The sequence below is a fragment of the Drosophila biarmipes genome, chromosome X, assembly GCF_025231255.1.
Source record: "Drosophila biarmipes strain raj3 chromosome X, RU_DBia_V1.1, whole genome shotgun sequence".
In the NCBI taxonomy this organism is placed as follows: domain Eukaryota; kingdom Metazoa; phylum Arthropoda; class Insecta; order Diptera; family Drosophilidae; genus Drosophila; species Drosophila biarmipes.
The window spans coordinates 17,456,836-17,473,709 of record NC_066611.1 but is presented as its reverse complement, the minus strand read 5'-3'; the positions used below and the strand labels follow the sequence as shown (position 1 = coordinate 17,473,709).

Below are 16,874 nucleotides of genomic sequence, written 5' to 3'. Positions count from 1 at the left end.
ATGTGGTGACCCCGATCTTCATATCATATGGCATGCATTTACATGTATTTTCCCCTTAATTTCTGTTTTGGAACCCCCTGTGACCCATTTTCTCCCCATCGACCCGCTGCGAGTCTGGAACCGAATCCCGATTCTGGGCCCTGGGGTTACGGATTGTGGGTGCGCGATAAGCAGGGTAAATATTGAGTCGACTGAACCGCAATGAGCCCAAACAAAACCCAAAAACCGAAACCAATGAGGCAACAAATCAAAACACTCTCGGACTCGGACTCGGATTCGGATTCGGACTGGGATTCTCGTGTGTGTTTTCCCTGGACCCTCTGGATGGCATGGAGGCATGTATGCTTAGCTTATGAGATATACCCGTTTGTGTTTGCCTCGATGTGTTGGACACCTGCCTGTCGGGCCCGATAACTCCATCGAATGTGGGATGGATGGTGGGTGATGCGGACATCTCAGGTATGCCAGTGTCTATAGTATATCTTTGTTTGATTTCGCTCTGATCGTGTGAAGGTTTTGACTTATTTTTATGGCTGTTATCTTATCGCATATGATTTACGATAGAGCAGGCCTGAAGGCTTGAGAATGAACGAAAGTGTTGCAAGATTTTCGAACTATGCCACAGAGAGAGAGAAAAGGTAGCAGTTGTGAAGGCCTATGACTAGGCATCGAAGTGTTCGAAATTTCGGTATAACATTTTTTCCATGTGTAGCATTAATCTATCTCTATCTACTCTTGACATCTCTCTCACCGCCCTTGCTCTCGCGCCAAACACGAACGCATTTCATCCGGACGGATGTGAGCATTACTTTTTATGGATATTTATGTGGGGGACGTGACCGTCGAAAAAACCCAACGCTACTCGTACCTTTCGGGAAATCCATCACACAGATACGCACGCCCAAGGCACACACTCGCCGAAAAGAGGAGAACTCTTTGGGGAGTCGTCGAGTCGTTGGTGTTGTCCCACCAATTCTCCAATCGATAAAGATGGGGTTACGGACACCCGTGGACTGCTAATGCGTGAAGCAGGAAATCGACGGACGACACACATTGCCAATCGTCTATCGATCTTCGGCGAGCGACAGAGACGGGGCGAGAGATCATCACGATGAGGATGGTAGATTACGGTTAATTCCGGCGCGTGACCAATTCCCCACTTCTCTTACCCTCTGGAGTTGCGAGGTCAGCATAAAAATCGCAGAACAATCGAAATGCTAACCTGAAGCTGAAAGTTTAGGTGATCGATTTATCGATACAAAGGTTTTAAAATGGGAGAAAAAGAAATACAAATGTATTTTTATTTCGGCTAATTCCGCCGCGTGACCAATTCCTCACCTCTCTTACCCTCTGGAGTTAAGAGCTCAGCATAAAAATTGCAAAACAATCGAAATGCTACCCTGAAGCTGAAAGTTCACATGATGAATTTATCGATACGTTCAGGTAATGCTTATTTACTCTGTCCTACAAATGTATTTAGTTGAGTTGTCTTATGCTGGTAGATTTCAAATCCAATTCTTCACTTCTCCAAAGTTTTGCATTTACGAGATCAGTATAAAAATCACAGAACAATCAATATGCTACCCTGAAGCTGAAAGCTTACATGATCGTTTTATCGATACATAAGTTAAAAGTGTAAGCATGGTATAAACATCTCAAAGATATAGCAGTATATTTAATATTGCCAAGAGTTGTCTGCCGTTTATTTGTTCAGTAAGCAATGCTGTGTGTTCTGGAAACAATTAAAAGCGGATAAGCTGAGTGGGCACTTTTGCTTGGGCTGGGGTGCAGCCTCCTTACGTAAGAGCTGGGCTCGGATAACACGACCGTCTGGAGCCAGTCTGCGCCCAAACGAGCGAAACCCGAGTTCCTGTTCCTCCGCGGACAGTCCATCCATCCATCCATCCACCTGGCCATCCATCCGCGTCCGTGCGAGTGGCCCGGCTGTTGGTGTTGGCTAAACGTGATGCACTGCGCGTGCGCCGAGTGCCCCTTCCCGGCCAGAAGTGATAGCGGTGATAAGGCGATCGAAAGTGATACTAGACATGCGATAGCGCATCACGGACATGGTAAGCGAATACCTTTGGGAACCGACCAGCACGAAAGGCGCCGCGCGAGAAGAGCTGCTCCTCCGCTCTTTTTTTGCCCCCGAACCCGAGAGCCAAGTGTGCAGCTTTTGGCCTTGTCAACTGATCTCCAGGCGATTGCCATATTTAAATGTGACTAATGGAGGGCGCTTGGGAATTTTGGAATTATCTCAGGGCAAAAAAATAACCTTACATAGGATAAGCTAGCTAAGAAGGTTTAAGATACCTTAAAATTAATATGCTCAATATTTATATTTATAGTATTATTTTCAATGTTATTAGGTTTGGGATACTTTAAGATTAATATGCTCAATATTTAATATTTAATAAATTTATTATATCATAATATTATAATATTACTTTCAAAGTTATTAGGTTGCTTCAGTCAGAACCTTCAAGAAAATGTTAAAATATTTAAAAGAAGTCCAGCTGGGCATCCAGTTAAGTAAGATCAGGGAAAGTGAAGATATGTCTGGCAAAGGCCCGGCTTTATCGACTGTGTTTACGGCTGCCTTCGAAGCAAAAGTATTTGCTGGCCGCTCCGAGCGAAACCCGGCAGTGATTCGATCGCATTTCCAGGCAATTGATATGCGGCCACTTCCTACCGAACGGAGCTTGGATGTTCGGATGCCTCGGAGGCCTTTGAAGAGGCCCCCAGATATACAAAAAATGGGGGAAAAAAACGCTGCTGTTAATTACAACAGCAACAAGATGCCGCATTGCATTAGCAGAAATCAAACATGCAACGCAGCCAAGAGTCAGCCGACCAAACAGATGGATGGATGGATGGATGGATGGAGGAGCCGCCACCACCGAATAGTTGCAACATTTTCAATTATGAAATGCTTCTGTTTCAGCTGCGCAGGTTGTGCAGGCCCGATGCGATTATATAAAGCGAGGCGAGTGTAAATCATAAAAGCGGCGAATGTATCTTGCAGATACCGAAAATTGCATCGCAGCGCAGCGCGTGCCGTCGGTTAGAAAACAAAAAACACAACAACTGCGGAGAGCAACAACAGAAAAGGTTAGCTCATCGAAGGTGGCAAAGTGGGCGGTGGGCGATGGGCGGTGGGCTGTGGGGGGCGGCGGTGCAGGTGGTGCAGTGGGTGGTGGCGGGCTCCTCTGTTGTTTTTGTTAATTACACGGCAACAGCAGCCGGTTGCTGGTTGCGCATGCGCCACAAATTTGTTGCATTTACGCGAGATATTTATTATGATTTCGCCGAGGTTTCTTTTCCTCTCCCCCTCTTCTGCTTTTCTGTTTGTTTTATGAATGCGGCAAATGGAAAATGGAAATCGCAGGGGAAGATTGCATGGTGCACCACTGGATGCGGTTGCAGCTGATGGCTTTGCCAGCTTTGATATTTCGTTCTAATTGCAAAATACCTTTGGGGTTTTAAATCGAAATAAATATATATTTAAAGTCGAATTGTTGCGAATAAAAAAGGTGGCAAACCGAATTTAATCTCCGCCAAACACATTTTGTATCACCTCAAGTAGGCTGTGGTTACCAGACTTCAACTCAATAATTTCCTAGAGCCCCTTTCTCGCAGTCATTCTCGACAACACCCGTGCTGCGTACAGTTTTAGTTAATATTATAAATAAAATATCCGAGATGTCCCAGCAGAACGCGGAGAAGGTCGTCGACGACGAGCAGTGCGTGCGCTGTTCGCACTGCATGAAGGTGGTGCGCTGCTCCCGCTACGACACCGCTGGCCTCATCCGCCACATCGAGCTGGAGCACCCGGACCTGTTCGCGGACGCCAGTGCCAAGATCAGGCACATCCGATGGCTGCTGTCCTCAGGACGTGGGTCCAGCGGCAGCGGCGGCAGCATGACGCAGACCGGAAGGATTTCGAATCTTTCGGATGCCCACACTGCTGATGGAGGGGAGTGCGGTAGGTTGATATTACTTGAATTGAGTATAGAATATATTTTATGAAGATATAGAAGAAAATATATGATTAATAATGATGATTTATTATAGAACCTTTAGGTTCCCCATTTGAATTTCTCATATACATATATATACCAATATATTGTTCTTCACATGCTTAGATACCCCATAAATATTATTATTAAAAGCATTTTGTATATCTTATATGATTATAATGGCCTATAATATATCCCTATCAAATATTTAGTAATATATATAATATAACAACTACCCTTTCTCCAGATAAAGTCAAGAAGAGGAACTCAGCGGACGCCGCGACTCGAAAGCCGCCGACTTCCACGGTCAATTTAGGTGCCAGAAAGCCTCAGCCGGGTCCCTGCTCCCAGAACCAGGCCGGCAGAAAGCCCAAGGATAACCCGTGTGGCACACCAAAGGATCTGTCGAGGAACAAGAACCACTCGTACCCGAAGACCAAGGACCACTCCAGTCCAGCGACCAAGACCCTGCCGTGTCCAAGGACTGCCCCCTGCTGCATCTCCGTGGAGGAGTTGAGGCTGATCCGTCAGGCGTCCTTCAAGGCCTCCGTGAACAAGTGGTGTGCCTACGAGGGCATTCTCTCCTGCCCGGCCTGCGGCTTCATGCGGCGTCCGGTGATCAAGAGGGCCGCCGAGGTGGACTCCGGCCGGTGCTCCTGGCTGAAGTGCCTCTTTCCGTGCCTCGCTCGCCCCGACGAGGGCAAGTACCTCTACTGCGCCAAGTGCATGACCTTTCTGGGCGTCTACACTCGCAAAAGCAACAGCCTCACGCCGAACAAGGAATATGCCTAGAGGCCAAGAACTGAGTTTTCCAGTTTATTCATTCCAAATTTTTCGTTGCCAAAACCAATTTAGTGCTTTATTCCCCGACAAATTTAATGGATATAGTAATTCTTGGTAAGGAGTGTCACAGAATTCGATTGTGTTTGCCTCAACTGCAAGGCACGAGCCCAGTTATTGTATAGTTTCTTTGAAATATATGTTTGCATGCCTCAAAAAAATAAATGTATGCTAAAAAATATTATTTAAACTACTATCGTAGCTATAATCATATATGATATTAAATGATTTTAAATTATATGATCTTATATGATATATTAAATGATATCATAGATATGATATGATATCACATGTTATGATGTTATATTATATGAAATGATTTTATACGATATGATATTATATGTTATCATAGATATGATATATGATGTGAAATGATATTATATGATATGATATTATATGTTATGATATTATATAAGATATTGAAAGTTAGATTATAATATTATATGTTATGATATTATATATGACATGTATGATATGATATTATATGTTATGATAATATATGATATGGTATTAAATGATATTTTATAATATGACATGTTATAATATGATATGATATTAAATGAAATGATATTATATGTTTTGATAATCTATGAGATAATATTATATGATATGATCTTAAATGATATGATACTTGATGATATGATAGATACAATAAACTTCAAAATTTCTCAATAGATTTGGGGCACTATGTTTTAAGTACAATGCAGTACTAGTTCTATTCCTTATAAAGGTATAAAAAGACACACAACGTGTGTAGCGTGTGGATCAGGCGCGCTTCTTCTGGAACACCCAGCTGAGGAGTCCCCAAAAGTATCTTGTAGATTCCCAGGCAAGCCGACACGACATGAAGAGCAGATCTCGAACTCGCCGTTGTGACAGATATGGGCAATTAAGTGTGTGGCGTTTGTCGCCTTTTTCGGTGGTAGTGGTACACCTGGTCCGGGCCACCTTGGTCAGAAATGAGAAACGATATAAAGCGAAATAAGCGGCGAAAGATGGCCCGCACGGAGGGCTAACGGAAACTGCCGACCACTTGGCCAGTTCGGCCAGCTTTCATCTAAGTCGCAGCACCATATCTTTTATGGCAATAAAAACATATTACGAGTTGTTAGCTGCTGGTGTTTCTCAGTCCGATTTTTGAGCAACTCACATTTGTTTCGTTTTTTGGGCATTTTTGGGCGCACTTAAAACGACACTCGTCTGCGGGGGTCAAAAGGTGCTGAGAACGAGCCGCCAAATGATGCTGAAATGGTGGAAAACCGAAACGTGTTTCACCTGAAACACTGAAATGCCACGGCGGCTGGTGTGTTGAAATGCGTATACTCCGGACTCTCGGTTCCAGATCATAGGTACTTTCCCAGAGAAATCTGGCGAGACATTTGACTAATTGGTCAGGCAGCTGATGGCAGATAGGACAATCGATCGGAGCGGAGTCTTAGGGTTAGGGATTTTAACACGCAGACGAGTGGCCAGGGAAGATCAGCCTCAGTCTCAGCCTCAGCCTCAGCATCGTCGTAATCTTCGTCATCATCCCGATTTGGGATGCTGCTCTACTTGCGCCCCGGGGATCTGGATCTGATCTGTCGCCTTTGGCCCAAATGAGGAGCAAAAAAAAGAGGAAGAAAGGGAAGGGCAGAAGGGCAGAAGGGGTGGCGAGCCCATAAATCAACAACGCTTGATGAGCAGAAACCCGTTTGGCGACTTAACCCTTCTTAGGTCTGATGCCTGGACAACATCCTGTTCCGCTGCGCTAGATGGGTTTACCCTTTCCCCTCTTGATCCGCTGACCAATGTCCGATGGGCACACGAAAATCTTGAACTTTCCAGCCCAAAAACTAATTGAATTTGCCGCCACCGATGTGTGATCTCCTTCGACCCACGAGGGTCCATGTCAATTTCATTAAAAATGTCCGGGAATGTTCTTTGAACTTTCAACTCTCGGACCCGCGAGTGATCTCGGGATCTGGGGATGCTAGGGGTTGGGCCGCTCTCAGCAGGGGTTGTGGGGGTTAGACAGCGGTCAAGGGCCATTTTTGGGTTGGAAAATGCCAGTTTTTGCACTCCATTAGGGAAGCTGCACAGGGGTCGTATGTGGCTCTAAGCCAATCGTAGCAGTTCGGTAATTAGAAGGTATATAGGAGTTTAAAGGTGGATTTTCTGGCTAATTTATTAAAGAATTTTCATTCTTTGGATCCTTAATAATAATAGTGTATTATAAGCAGTTCATACCTTTGATAGTAATTTAAAAAGTAATAATTTTAGATATTTTTCCTCGTCCTTCCTGCACTCCTCAAACTTCAAACTGACCGTTGGTCATCCTCCACCGAAGTGCTGCTAATCCTTGACCGAAAGTTGTCCTGCTTTAATTTGGCCTGCCGTTCAAAGGACACGTCCAGGACTTTCGACTAAAAAAAAGTAGGAGCTGAGTAAGGAGAAGCAAAACAAAGGCGGCGAAAACCGTTACGCCCTGGCACAATGCCCAAGGGTCCTGCCTGTCCTATCCCGATCTCGTTCCTCAGTCACTGACCTCATTTCGATCGGGTTCGGGTTCGGCGGGTCCCAGGACATCCCGGGCTCAGCTGGACTTGCAACTGCGAGACCGAAACCGAAACTGAAACTGAAACAACTTGCAATTAAGGCTACTAAATGCCCGGGAACACGGAGGGGCCAGGACGTCTCAAGAACAGGCAACGGATCAAAAGATAGCGAAAATGGAGCGTGTTAATATGGGGGTACATCAGACGGAAGGAGGAAGGGGAATCTTGAGGATTGCTTATTGCTGGGGATGTAAAGATACAAAAATATTATTTTATATTCAATTATATTATATTATTTTATACTTAATTATATTATAGTATTCCTTATTAAAATATTTGACATCATTTTATATAAAATTATATTATATTATTTACGATTACTTAGATATATTATATTATACTACATCATATACAATTCTTTAGAAAAAATAAAATGAAGTTACTTAATACTGTTCTTATATTTTTTGCATCTCAAAGCAGCAATGCCTATAAAAAAATGTTATTAAAATGATCTAACTGCCTTAGTTTTTGTTGTCGTATTTTCACCTTAAATTCTTCCAACTTGTGTATGTCTAGCAAAAAAGTGACCTAAACTTGCACTTCTCTAGCCTCTGACTTCGTGCAAAGCCACTGAAACAGTTTTCCCTTTCTTTTAGTAAGTTCTTTTATCTATAAATGAAAAATATCTTCACTTTCTTTCACTAGGACTTTCCCTAGCCTGGGAAAGCTGGCAGTGCGACAACCCCACTCCCTAGCTAATCCCATCAATAAGATATTTGGCCTGCCCCCTGGAAGACCAGAGATAAATCGCCGCGAGATCAAACTCTCATTAACCCAGAAAGGATGCGGCAGGACCTTGGCCGCGGATCCATAAATTATCATTTTAACGGCCAAGGAGCAAGGGTCGCCGGGGAAGAAGCAGAGCAAAAACCAGTGACTGCGTCATAGAACAAATTCCTAATCAAGGGATTCCGGATCAAATTGTAATACGCATGTTGACCGCTCCGAAAACGGGATGACCGGGACTGGTCAGCTAGGTGAAATATGAGTTCAGAGGGGCCAGAAAATGGGAAATACGCAGTGGAGGGGGTAGGGCAGGACGATCGCCTGGTCAAGCGTGTAATGCATAAGGATGTGAGAATATGCGGAACGTCTTGGCGGTGGCAATTTCACAGAGGTCCGGCCCAAATCAAGATCATTGACCAAGCACCAAGCAGAAGGACCAACCCAACTAATATTCAAATGAGGTCGCCCGAGGGCCCGTAAATTAAGGCGACTGCTGATGATGACTGCTGACCAACTGCAGTTTCGGCGCGGGGAAGGGTTAGGCCGAGAGGTCAGGATCGGATCAGGGCAGGGGTGCGCGATCTCCGGGGGAAACGGGGTGAGTAACGAGCGCGAACTCATTACAATGGGAGCACAACGGAAACTGGAAATGGGAATTGGGAATCGGGAATCGGGAACTTCTGGGAGGGATGCGAGGGAAAAGTGCACTGTGTCCTATGCCACCTTAAGACGACCTCCGAATTGAGACCAAAGACCAGAGACCAGAGACCAGAGACCAGCAACCCCTGTAGGGTCTCGAAACTGGACAATGGTCAGCGGAGTCCCGTCTTAATGTCCCAGGCTCATTTGCATTTTTCTCGCGATCTGGCGCGCTGCGCCTTCGTCCATTTATTTATTTGCCTAAGATCTTGCCCTATGTACTGCCATTTACTTGGCTTGGGAACCTTCCAGCTCGACCGCTGGTCACTCCCGGCCTGGCCCCTTTGTTCCACCTATGTATCTCCACATAGATGTGGTCCATTGTCCGGCGGGCCGTCCTCTTTTGTTTTCCTATGTCATGTCCGACAAGAACTGCGACTAGCAGAGGAACTTAGGAAATCGGCCCTCGGAAGGGGCCGGCAAAGCTATTTTCGGGGGCAAACCCGTTTGTGAGCGCCCGGGCTCAAGTGAGATACACACTTAACATATAGGCAATAACACACATATTTCGCGGCAATCACTCGGTACCTAACAGCTGTGATCCCCGGTGCCCGATCCCAGATCGAGGCACTAATTATAGGCCCCGATTTGGGAGCAACTTTTGGGCGGGAACCGGCGTGACAGAGATGTTCCCGAGCTTTTTATGGCCGGTATATCATTAGAATTAGATTGAACTTGGAGTGTTTCGCTCCTATAAAATCTTAATATGTATTTATTTATTTACTCTCAGGTAAAGGGTAAAATCTTAATAGCTAGTATATGGTCTTTAAATCAAGTATTAACTTATGAGGTATTTTCCATAGCCTATTTAAATTTAATATCATTTTTTAATTTATTTTTTAGTGTACTCTAGAAAACCGCAATCCATATTTGTTAGTTATTTCTGACTTTCAGCTGCATTCCAAATTAGACCCATATTATTTTTGGAGAGAGTAAATATCACTTTTGGTCTTGATAAATCAGCGCCTATTCATCATGGCTGATGGCATATTGATGCGACCTTTTGCGCCGCATGCGGTGACCTGCGGAGAGAAGTTCAGCCAGTTAATTACTTAATTTCATGCAGTTTATGCCCCGAAAGCCAAGCCCAGGCCACCATCCACCCCCGAGATAGAGAGGAAAACCCAAACCCAAAACCCGAGACCAAAAGTACAAAAAAATGAAGAGTCAACAGCTCATCATGGGGATGCGGAAATGGAAACGTTTGCTTCATTCGGTGGGTTGATGCGGCGCTTAATCGTGACTTTTAACGCACATCCATCCAGAGGATGGGCAGCAAGGTGAGGCCAAAGGTTATAGGGTGTGGTCCTCGGCCAGAGACCAACTAAACATCCCCCACCCACGCGCAGCGGGAAAGCAGATGCTTTTTTGGGGTCGTAATCCCAGAGGTTCTGGCCTTTTTAGATGGCAGACGTCGAGTAATTGCATTTGGCACGCTCACTCAACGCTGCGTTTTCAATTTGGATGCCATCTAGACCAGACGTCTGGCATTTGGCCCAGAGGACCGGAGGATAAATGCATTAAATCCTGCTGCGGCTTCACACAACTTGAAAACTAAGAAAAACTCTTTAAAACCGGGAGTTATTCAGAAAAATTGTCTTAATTTATTCCTTTTAGTGTTTAATGTCAGTGAATTGGAATCACCGAAGTCTGACACTCCTCGATCTTACCAATACTTTAATAGCAGCCAAAAATCCGAATTTTATCAAAAATACGAGATTCTGATTTTTGTCAAAAATTCGATTTTCCATTACGGTTTTTTAGTCGTAGCTTGGCCAAATCGAGGCCTACAACCAAAAGACCGACTGTTCTGAGCAGCTCGCTTCCTATGCTAACGATCCTCATCACTTTCAGGAAAATTTATTTTTTGAAAAATTTTCGCATTTTTTGTAAGGGGGTGCATCATATTTTTTTGCCAAAAATCTGAAAATATAAAAATTTTTAGGTCTAAATGCCAATAGATAGGAAATTAAGCCACGAGCTCAACGAGGTATGACATTCCTCGATCTGACGAATACATTTTGAATAGCAGCGCAAAAACTGAATATTTATGGCGAAAATTGGATTCTGATTTTTGTCAAAAATATAATATTTGGATTTATGTCAAAAATTCGATTTTTCTTTACGGTTTTTAGTCGTAGCTTGGCCAAATCGAGGCCTACAACCAAAAGACCGACTGTTCTGAGCAGCTCGCTTCCTATGCTAACGATCCTCATCACTTTCAGGAAAATTTATTTTTTGAAAAATTTTCGCATTTTTTGTAAGGGGGTGCATTATAATTTTTTGGCAAAAATCTGAAAATTTAAAAATTTTCAGGTTTGAATGCCAATAGATAGGAAATTAAGCCACGAGCTCAACGAGGTATGACATTCCTCGATCTGACGAATACTTTTTGAATAGCAGCGCAAAAACTGAATATTTATGGCGAAAATTGGATTCTGATTTTTGTCAAAAATACGACATTCGGATTTCTGTCAAAAATTCGATTTTTCTTTACGGTTTTTAAGTCGTAGCTTGGCCAAATCGAGGCCTACAACCAAAAGACCGACTGTTCTGAGCAGCTCGCTTCCTATGCTAACGATCCTCATCACTTTCAGAAAAATTTATTTTTTGAAAAATTTTCGCATTTTTTGTAAGGGGGTGCATTATAATTTTTTGCCAAAAATCTGAAAATTTAAAAATTTTCAGGTTTGAATGCCAATAGATAGGAAATTAAGCCACGAGCTCAACGAGGTATGACATTCCTCGATCTGACGAATACATTTTGAATAGCAGCGCAAAAACTGAATATTTATGGCGAAAATTGGATTCTGATTTTTGTCAAAAATATAATATTTGGATTTATGTCAAAAATTCGATTTTTCTTTACGGTTTTTAGTCGTAGCTTGGCCAAATCGAGGCCTACAACCAAAAGACCGACTGTTCTGAGCAGCTCGCTTCCTATGCTAACGATCCGCATCACTTTCAGGAAAATTTATTTTTTGAAAAATTTTCGCATTTTTTGTAAGGGGGTGCATTATAATTTTTTGCCAAAAATCTGAAAATTTAAAAATTTTCAGGTTTGAATGCCATTAGATTGGAAATTAAGCCACGAGACCAACGAGGTATGCCATTCCACGATCAGACGAATACTTTTTGAATAGCAGCGCAAAAACTGAATATTTATGGCGAAAATTGGATTCTGATTTTTGTCAAAAATACGACATTCGGATTTCTGTCAAAAATTCGATTTTTCCTACGGTTTTTTAGTCGTAGTTTAGCCAAATCGAGGCCTACAACCGAAAGACCGACTGTTCTGAGCAGCTCGCTTCCTATGCTAACGATCCTCATCACTTTCAGGAAAATTTATTTTTTGAAAAATTTTCGCATTTTTTGTAAGGGTGCATCATAATTTTTTGCATGATCTTATTTTTGACACTACAAATCGCATAACAAATTTATAATTGTTGGGCGGAAAGCGAGTTGCATTGAACTTGTACCACATATCCGTATTTTCTTCCGCCTAGGAAACACTTTTCCAGCTCTTTATGCTTTAGTTTCGTTTTCCTTTTCTTTCTTTACGCTAGAAAGACTTTCGGATTTAATATATATTTTATACAAAGTATGTGTATGTATATTTATAAGCCAGACACGAAGAGTCTGCCAATTCAAACACCTAAATCTCTGTTAAGCTTGAAGCAGGTGGTAAGTCTATGCTTGGGCTTTGATAGTTTACGATTTTGGTAAAAATATATATTTTAAAGCTTACTTGATTGCTTAAGTCACTTATGTAAAAACGAGATAAAAATTAAAATCATAAGAGAAAATGAAACGAAATCGAAAACGAAAACGATGCAATTATCACGTGCAAGCAATGAATCTAGTACAAAGCCGAGGACCGACAAATGCGATTCAGTGAGATACATCTGTATTATAGGCTCTCGTATCTTTTGGAATTCTTTAGTTCTTATAAGTATCACCCCAAAATTTGTTGCCTTTTTGGTAACAGTTTTACTTAATTTAAAATAGGACACTTTAAATAAATTATTAATAAAATAAACACAAACTGAAGGTAATAAATAATAAAAAACTAAATCAAGACCCGTGAAATAACAAATGCTACTCTGAACATCTCCTTGGGCACAAATGAAGACACCTTCCAGGTGATAATCCACCCACATTTGCATGTCGATTCAGACGACGACACTTGCGCTCCAGATAAGCAGGCATTTCCCGGCATTTTCCCACGCCCAGCTAAACGGTTATCACCGGAGCTTTTCATGGGACCCGCATGGGTCCCCCAAAAAAAATACGAAACAAAAACAAACCCCAGAGATCCCGAGCAGTTCCCAAATGGGAGCCGGTGGCTCTGTTTCTCCCGCTGATAAGAACGTCTATATCGTTTGCCATATGGGCTGGACTTGGTTGGGATTGCTTTCCCGCCATTTGCTCAGCGGACCGAAGACAGCCGCCCAAGACCAAGACAGTTGTGCGCCCCAGGTGGAAGTGGAATTGGAAGTGGGAATGGAAGTGGGAATGGAAGGAGGTCCCTCGATAAGGCGTGGATATTTACGAAACGCAGGAGCGGGGAATTGTCGTGTGTCGATTGTCGCTCGACTTGTAACGGCTACGGCACTGGGAGAAAATAGAGATACTTTAACTTGAAAACAAGTTGATACAATATGATAGTCTATGGCAAACGTATAAAAAAGTTCTTCATCAGAAATCAATGACTACTTTTTGATATAAAAATTAAAAAATAATACTAAAATATTTTACCATGCCATATAATGAAGTCACAACAAGAAATGATAAACTAGACTATCAAAATATCCATTATATACTAAAAAAAAAGTTCTCCAAATATTCCAGCAGATGTCGCTTGTGCAACTTTGCTTTGTAATTCATTTACCAACACTGTTCCAAAATTGGTAAAAATAAGGCATATTTAAAATTTCTTTCAGTCTCTTGAACGTATGTCACGCCAAGGATCTCGAGCCTCGGAGACCTCTGGAGTAACTCTTCCAGCTGACGTTATACTTAGTTATACTATGGCACGGGCGAGATTAGGAGGACGACTGGCAAATCAACTGGGGCGCTCGAGCGATGCCCACAAACCTGTGAAAAGGGCGAAGAAAATGCTGGAAAAGAACACAAACACAGGCAGAAAAGCGGAAGGACGAGAAGGAAGCCAAGGAAATTACGGAACCCTGACCAAAAAACGACCAGCTGCCATAACACATCATTCCGCGTTCGTCACCATCTTGATAGTGCAACGTCAACTTGGGAACTTGACCGTGTTACATGTGGGTCTGAGTCGCATCCGAGGGGCAGTTGTGGAACTTCTTCCTTTAATTCGAGGCTTCCTAAGCTGATTAGGCCGGGGCGAGAAGCCATGTCCTTGTTTTCGGGGCTCCCAAAACCATCCATTCGAGTGGTGGGAACAACTCCAGGAGTAAGTCTAGGGTCTTGGTACCAACCCTACAGGTCGCTTCTGAAGTGTTTCTATTGATTCTTTGGGTTTTATAAGAATGTGTGAAAAACTAGTTCTTGAAATGCTCTTAAAAAATATTTCTAAATAATTATAATGTCATGTATTTAAATATCTATGCATTTCAAGGAAGCGGATACCCAAGATACCATACAATTTCAGTAAGATACAGAGATGTTAAGGCACTACAGTACCCCCATTGCAAAGGAGAGAAGCACCATATCCAGCACTTCTGTGGCCAGCAGCTGGACCCGCTGTCCCCAGACTTGGCCACCATCTGTACATGTATGTACTTCATGTGGCCGAGAAGGGGGCATGGAGTGGGCTCGGGCTGAGGAGGTAGAAAATGTCATGTGGGTTCGCCCTTCGAGTGAGCAGGGGCACGTGCCCTCTCAAGCGCGAAATGCAACTGCAACTGCAGCGCCGAGATGCCCCCGACTTTGGACTTGATCTTCTCGGGCGCCCTTCCCTTTTTCGTTCCTTCCTTTTTTGTTGCTTATATATAGGGTGCTGCTCATCTGGAGTATCTGGGTATCTGGGTATCTGCAGTATCGGAGTATCTTCCCGTATCTAGCTATCCGCATCTCTTTGTGTGCACTTCCGGCGCTGCGGTTGAGTGTGCCCTGCCTCTGCTGAGGCATGGCCATCATCGACTTCATCATGGGATCGCCATCGTCATCATCGTCTTTTCTTTAATTGCCTTTGTACTGTCCTGGCCCTTGGCATTCCCGCAGGTTTTCCTTATTTTCTTCGGGCCCTCTTCTCGATGTTACATTGGTAGTTGGCATAGGGTTGACTTCTGGCCGCTTTTATTTATTTTTTACTCGCTCTCGTTCTTTTCCCGTCTTTTCCTATTAAAACGTCCCCGGCACTGCAGTTAAATTAGATTAAGCAGTCATGCACATGTCTTCCTCGTTCCCTTTTCCTCTGCCCGAACCCTGTGTCATATCGTATATGCCTTACCTTTAATTTTCCTGCCCTCCGGAGCGTCAGTTGTGGGTTCTAGGATGGGGTTCGGGGCAGCAGGATCTCGATTGACTTACAAGTTTTCTTGGAGGGACAGTGACATCGGTTTCTTGATGGGGGAGGGGGCTAGGAGAATCCCTAGATGGGTTTTTCAACGAGGGTTTTTCAATGTATTTTATGATACATTTCTTGATTTAGTATTTAAAACACCTTGTTTTCATACAGCTGCTCTCCCATTTTTAGTAACATTCTACTTAAAACACTTTATAACGAAGAAGCCTGAAAGATGCAGTTTATAGGTGAGTCATTCTGCGAAGTAAGGGCACATATTCCCCTGCCAAAGCCAAATGAGATGCTGCTGCAGTTGCAACTGTCCCGGCAACTGGCAGCCTTGGCAACTGCCGCGACATCCTGATGCTGCAGCTCGGAGCGCTGAACAGGTAGCGATCGTTGAACCTGTTTCCCTGGAAACGAGGCCCCGACCCCAACTGCCGGGCCTAATGGGCCGGGACAGGAGAGGACCGCCGAACAGGTGCATCCATGGGTCGGGCGCAGGATCCTCGCACGCGCTGCATCCCTGCCACACATGATCGCCACTCGTAAATAAACGAAAAGCGAGGGGCACGTGCCGCTCAATAAGCGAGGATCGGGGATGGGGGATCGGGGATCGGGAATCGAGGATCTCCCCCTTTGGCAGTTCTATCTGCAACTGCAACACATCAGCGGCAGCGTCATTGTCCTCCTGCAGGATCTTTGGCCGTTCCCATTTCGGTTTTTGCTCCCCGTTTGCAGCGCTGATGATGATGATGATGCGGCGGTACCTGTTCCTGGCCGTCCATCCACTCCTTTGTCCTTTTCCCCATGCAAGCTGCATTTCTGCGGTTTCTTGGCTCGTGCCTGCCCTCGAAAGGAGTCCAGCTTTGGCTCCAATTTGGGCCAGCACTGGGGGAAAAGAGCCTTTGATCAGTAAAAAAACAAAACCAATAATATGGTTATACACTCAGAAAATAAATTGATTTTTATCATCTCTAGTTTTTAATACTTAACGAAATACCTATTGATGTCCAGTGAATAAACAAAATATACAATAGGTATATGTGTTTTTTCTCCTTAAATATTATTAATTAATAAGCCCTCTTATTTTACAAATACATTTTAAAATCTCACAATAAATAACTGATTGAATACTTGAAGATTTTCTCCGTGCACTGACAGCTGAGATCGGGCTTTGCAATTAACTTGGCCATCGGCCTGGCCGCAGCATCCCTAGCCCAGGCCCCGAGAAGGGCAGCTGAAACGGACTGCCTGCCTGGATGCACTTCATCATCGCCTCGTGCCAATGGCCCAATTAGGCGACCAATTACGACTAAGTAGGCGCACCTTTCTCCCCCACCCCCGCGGCTCGAGTGTTTTATGGCGGTCCCCAGCACGCCCACAGTCGGACAAATCATTGAGTAACTAGGTCTCGAGAGCCCGAGCCGGGGAAAAGGATCAGCCAAAACATCTGTCCCGACAATCTGTTGTTGACCGCCGCGTCTCACACCTTTTCGGCAGTTT

General features: G+C 43.8%; 1 protein-coding gene across 1 annotated transcript; it reads left to right on the top strand.

Annotated features, from left to right (window-relative positions):
* Window positions 1-3,622: 3,622 nt before the first annotated feature.
* On the top strand, window positions 3,623-5,038 carry LOC108021942 (uncharacterized). The gene is made up of 2 exons (XM_017090769.3): window positions 3,623-3,985; window positions 4,267-5,038. The coding sequence occupies exons 1-2, from the start codon at window positions 3,703-3,705 to the stop codon at window positions 4,809-4,811; spliced, it is 828 nt and encodes a 275-aa protein (XP_016946258.1). The 5' UTR covers window positions 3,623-3,702; the 3' UTR covers window positions 4,812-5,038.
* Window positions 5,039-16,874: the final 11,836 nt, after the last annotated feature.